The 5,835-nt window shown below is 41.1% G+C and overlaps 1 protein-coding gene across 1 annotated transcript in view; it reads right to left on the bottom strand.

Moving 5' to 3' along the window:
- Positions 1-1,174: 1,174 nt before the first annotated feature.
- Positions 1,175-5,835, bottom strand: part of MRPS23 (mitochondrial ribosomal protein S23) — a 10,540-nt gene continuing 5,879 nt past the window's right edge. The window contains exons 3-5 of the mRNA XM_011953720.1: positions 2,580-2,657; positions 2,321-2,447; positions 1,175-1,627 (exon numbers count right to left, since the gene is read on the bottom strand). Of these exons, the coding sequence (XP_011809110.1) occupies positions 1,475-1,627; positions 2,321-2,447; positions 2,580-2,657 (358 nt within the window). The 3' untranslated portion in view covers positions 1,175-1,474. The remainder of the gene's footprint in view (positions 1,628-2,320; positions 2,448-2,579; positions 2,658-5,835) is intronic.

The following is a 5,835-nucleotide window of genomic DNA, read 5'->3' as shown; positions in this document are numbered from 1 at the left end:
AAAAAAAAAAAAAAATTAAAAATCTACAAGAGGAGGAAAACAAACAAAAATGGGATACCAACCCAGACATGAAGGAAAAAAATTTTTTTAAGTCTTCATCATTGTGGCAAAAAAAAAAACCTGCCCTTAAAAACCCAGAAACCTAAGGTTAAAAGAGATGAGTGACCCCTCAATTGTTTGTTCCTCTGAGAACAGACTGTGTCTTTCATCTGCTTTTTAAGTCCTCTTCCCAAGGTCTGGCCCGATGTTTGGTCTCAATGGTTGTGCAATGTCTTTGAATGGATGAAATTTACTTCCCTACCAAAAAGTAAAACATTCTCCAAATGCAAGCAACTGTGAAACAGTGATAAAGGTCGAGGGGGAAGCAGCACGGCTGAGAGCTGCTTTTGCCTCATGTATTCATTCACCTGCATAACTGAGCACCCACGTGCATGGATGTGTACCATGTCCAGACTGTGAGATGCAGACCTGCCTCCCAGTGTACCAGGAGAGACGAGACCATACACAAAGAACCACTGGATAGAAAAGCTACATGAGTTTTAAAATAGGGAATTTCTGAAGCAGCTTACTACTGACAGCTGAAAACCACTGGCTTGACCACATACACAAAGGCTGCAATCTCAGAGGGATATTTCATGTATTTAGTAAAACCTACGGAAATGAGGAAGGCAGGGCAGTTGATAAAGACTTGTAGGTACACCTTGGCCCCAGGGAGGCAGGTGGATGCTGGTGGAGAACATCACCTAAATTAGCTGCCTCCTTCTTGGCAATCCTGTTATCTACACCATATGAATCCAGTCTTTAGCTGGATATAACCACTCATTCACTTATTCATTCAGCAAGTATTTACTGAACAGCCTAGTCTGTGCAGACCTGTGTTAACTGTTTCCAGCACACTCAATCCATGACATTAAAGTTACAGTTTTGGCCTTTGTGCATTAGCAATGACAGGTCCTCACTCTTACCACAAAGCGCAAGTCAGCTTGGCCTCTCAAGTGGAGAGATAATCATTCTATAGCAAGAAGTACAAAGATTCTCTGCAGACAAAACCAGTTAGCCAAGGGACCACACCATGTGTACATGTAGAAGTTTGATGGATCAGAAGAAATATGTACCAGGGAATCAAATGTAGCCAGCCCACATACTAACAAACATCAAAGCAAGCCTAGTCAGATTGAGTCCCATTTGAACAATCTTTATAAAGGTTTCTTCATGTTATTTACAATTCAAAGTAAATTTACTTTATAAACAGCTAGGGAATTCTTTATTTAGTAATGTCCTAACATAAAAGTTCGCATAACTGCTTCTGTCAAACCATGATACCGAGCTTTATGACAACCCAGAAATAACTAAGAGAAGGCAAACATAATACCTTAGAGATCAGGAAACATTTACACAGTTCAACTGTTTAAAAATAGCTCAACATTCAGCCAGTGAGTAGCATGAATGCCAGCATACACAGTACACAGGTCCTTCAGGGAGGCGAGAGACCTTTCGACTGGTCTGCAGGTGCCTCCAAATGCTGGTCCTGTGGAACTTCTTTCTGAGTCTCGTTCTCTTCCAACGCAGTCTGTGGTCGGACACTCAAGTGTTGGGATTTCCAGGAATCGTGACTACCTTCATGTTGCTTAAAAGACCAGATGTAAGTATCACACAGGTGTTATTATTTTCACTCAATTAATTGGCTAAAGATATATAACTAGGCACATTCTGTCACCGAGTGAAAAATTTAGCACTAATATCTCAGATCCAATTCTACTATAACAAATAGTAAACATGATTTTAAAAAGTCTATAGAACCACAATTTCAAAAGCCCTAATGACGACTCACTTGTTTCAAGTAGCACTCATTACCACAAAATTCTAGTATATTCAGTGTAACAGTATTTGACCTCGAGTTTAAGAACATAAGCCAAGGTTAGGGAAAGAAAACCAAGTGTCTCTTTAACTTCCATCAGATGGCAACTCTGGTCAACCCTCTGCATCTGCAGGTTCTACATATGCAGATTCAACAAACCACAGATCAAAAATATTTTAGCAGTAAATAAATAAAATAAAAAATAACAATAAAAAATATAAATTTTTAAAAATAGAGTATAACTACTTACATAGCATTTACATTGTGTTATGTAAGTGATTTAGATATGATTAAAGTATATGGGAGGATATGTGTAGGTTATATACAAAAACTACAGCACTTTATAAAAGGGATTTGAGCACCCGTGAACTTTGGTATCCGCAAGGGCCCTAGCACCAATCCCCTGTGCATACTGAGGGACAACTATAAACCCAGTAACAATTTTAACAATGAACTACTCACAGTCCTTGCTTCGCCAACTCGTCTTAAAATGACACCTTCTGCCAATAAAGCCTTCCCTGTTTCCACAAATAACTTCTCTTCATCTGTTTCTCCAAGTTTCTGCAGCTCAGTGTACTTCTCCACAAACCTGTAATTCCAAGCAGTCACATTTTAGGTCTGTTTGTAAGCGTTGTTAAGACACGCTGTTACACCGTATCAAATGGATAACGAAATCCTTAAAAAATAATATGAATAGCCTAGGACTTATAAAATGGCTTACCGTTGACAGGTAGACTTGAAGTTTGGATTGAACAGATCAAAAGCTCTTTGACCAGACCCATACACTGAATAAAACTTCCTAGAAAATGCAAACAACATAATATAAATCTGATTATAGACTGTGAATGAGAATAGAATAAAAGAAATAAAGAATAAGTGCTAGTTCCTGAGGAGTTAAGTACAGTACAACCCACAAAGCCTAAGCTGAACAGTTTTGTTTTTTTAGATAAGTAATGCACACATGCACATGGTAAATACATCAAATAGCACAAAAGGGTGGCCAGTGAAAAGTAACACTCCCTCCCATTTCTGCACCCCAGCCCCCTAGTTCCCTTCTCAGGAAGCAACACTAACCAATTTCTTGTATATCCATCCAGAAATATTCCACTAATATACTAGCATATATGCACTATCATTCCCTGTCCCCAGCCACATTTTTAACCCAAAGAACAGTAAACCTTGCTCTCCATCTCGCCTTTTTAAAAACTGAGGTATGGCTATGCACAGTGGCTCATGCCTATAATCCCAGCACTTTGGGAGGCTGAGGCAGGCAGATTACTTGAGACCAGGAGTTCAACATGGTGAAACCCCATCTCTACTAAAAATACAAAGAAATTAGCAGGCATGGTGGCATATGCCTGTAGTCACAGCTACTTGGGAGGGTTAGGTGGGAGAACTGCTTGAATCCAGGAGGCAGAGGTTGCAGTAAGTGGAGATCGCACCACTGCACCCCAGCCTGGGCGACAGAACGAGACTCTGTCTCAAAAAATAATAACAAAATAAAAATAAATAATAAAAACTGAGATAAAATTCACACATCATAAAATTAACTTCCCCCCCTCAAAGAGACAGGGTCTCACTGTGCCACCCAGGCAGGTGGCAGTGCTGTCATCACAGCTCACTGCAGCCTCAAACTCCTGGGCTCAAGCAATCCTCTTGCCTCAGCCTCCTGAGTAGCTGGAACTACAGGTTCGCAGCACTACCATGCCTGGCTAAGTTTTAAATTTTTTTGTAGAGATACAGTCTCACTATGTTGCCCAGGCTGGTCTTGAACTGCTAGCCTCAAGAGATCCTCCCACCTTGGCTTCCAAAAATCCTGGGCTTACAGTTATGAGCCACTGTCCCCAGCCCAAATTTAACATTTTTCAGTGTGCAATTAAGTGACATGTAGAAAACTCACAAAGCTGTGCAACTAGCACCTCTATCTAGTTCCAAAACACTGTCATCACCCCCAAAGGAGGCACTGTATCTGAGTAGTCACTCCCCATTTCTCCTCCCTACATCTTGCCTTATCAGTGCATGGAGATTGTTTCCAGTCCTTTGCTACTCTAAACCGTGCTGCAATCATTATCTCTATTTATAATTTTAGCGCACCACGTAAATAAGTCTGTGGCATAAATTCACAAATGTGGTATTACTGGATCAAGGTATGTGCCTTTGTAATTAAGCCTTCCAAATTGCCAAAATGCTTTCCAAAGCGGCCGCATCAATTTACATTCACATCGGTAATATATGAGTGCCTATCTCCGCACACCCTGACCAAATGACATTCTCCAGCTGAGCAGGGAGGCTCATACATATAATCCCACCTGCTTGGGAAGCTGAGGCAGGAGGATCTTTTGAGGCCAGAAGCTCACCACCAGCTTGGGCAACATGGTGAGACCTGAGACCCTGTCTCTAAAAGAAAAAGAAACAAAACAAAACCAAAAAAATATATATACACACACACACACATACACATACACACACATACACATGAGCCAGCTGCAGTGGCTCACACCTGTAATCCCAGTGAAAAAATATATATATACATATTTAGACCAAGTGTGGTGGCTGATGCCTGTAATTCCAGCACTTTGGGAGGCCAAGGCAGGAGGATCACTTGAGGCCAGGAGTTCAAGACCAGCCTGGGCAATATAGTGGGACCCCACCTCTACAAAAAAATTAAAAATGAGCCAGGAATGGTGGCATACACCTGCAGTCCCAGCTACTCAGGAGGCTGAGGTGGGAGGATCACTTGAGACCAAGAGGTCAAGGCTGCAGTGAGCCATGATAGGCGCCACTGCATCCCAGCCTGGGTGAGACCCTCTCGCAAAAAAAAAAAAAAAATACACACACACACACACGCACACACACGTTCTCCAACTTTTTGATCTTAGCCAACCTGATAGGTAAGAAACCAGAACTCTTTATAGTTTTAATTTGCTTTTCTGTTGAAAGAGACTGGACATCTTTTCGAGTTTAAAAGCAAACTGAATTTCCTTTACTGTGAACTGTCCAAGTTCTTTGCCCGCTTTTTGATTTGATGGCTGCTATGGACTAAATGTGTCCCACCAAAATTAGTATGTTGAAATCCTAATCCCCAATGTGATGGTATTTAGAGATGGAGCCTTTCGGAGGTAATCAGGTCATGGTAATCAGCCCTCATGATGCGATTAGTGCCCCGATAAGAGATAGGAGCACTATCTTGCTTCCATTCTCTGCTCTTCTCAATGTGAGGAATCAGGAAGACAGTCCTACCCAGAACCTAACCCTACTGGCACCCTGATCTCAGACTTCCCAGGATCTGGAACTATGAGAAAGAAATTTCATTTGTTTATAAGCCACCTGGTCTAGGATAATTTGTTATAGCAGCCCAAACTATGACAGTGGTCTCTTTCTTAATGATTTCTAAGCAAACTTTGTAGCCACATACATAGAAAATTAGTCCTTTGGCATATTGCAAAAGTCCATTGCAAAGATCTTTCCCAGTTTGTTGGCTGTCTTTTGATTTTGCTTATGGTACTTTTTTATACAGAAAATTTTAATATTTTCTTTTATGGCTTCGGAGTTTTACATCTTGCTTAAAAAGACCTTTATCACTCAGATGATTTTTTTAATTCTCCCATGTTTTCTTCCAGTACTGTTATGATCTCACTTTTTACACTTAGGTTTTAATACATCTTTTGTTGTAAGTTCTTTTTTTTTTTTTTTTTTAAGAGATGGGGTCTTGCCATGTTGCCAGGCTGTTCTGAGTGCAGTGGCTATTCACAGGTACAATCATAGTGTACTACAACCTTGAACTCCTAGACTCCAATGGTCCTCCTTCCTCAGCCTCCCAAGTAGCTGGAACTACTGGCATGCACAACCACTCTATAAGCTTTTTTAAATATCAAAAACAGCCGGGCGCGGTGGCTCAAGTCTGTAATCCCAGCACTTTGGGAGGCCGAGACGGGCGGATCACGAGGTCAGGAGATCGAGACCATCCTGGCTAACAC

This window comes from Colobus angolensis, unplaced genomic scaffold (assembly GCF_000951035.1).
Source record: "Colobus angolensis palliatus isolate OR3802 unplaced genomic scaffold, Cang.pa_1.0 Scaffold37, whole genome shotgun sequence".
In the NCBI taxonomy this organism is placed as follows: domain Eukaryota; kingdom Metazoa; phylum Chordata; class Mammalia; order Primates; family Cercopithecidae; genus Colobus; species Colobus angolensis.
The sequence above is the reverse complement of the archived record's forward strand: the minus strand, read 5'-3'. Positions and strand labels throughout refer to the sequence as shown.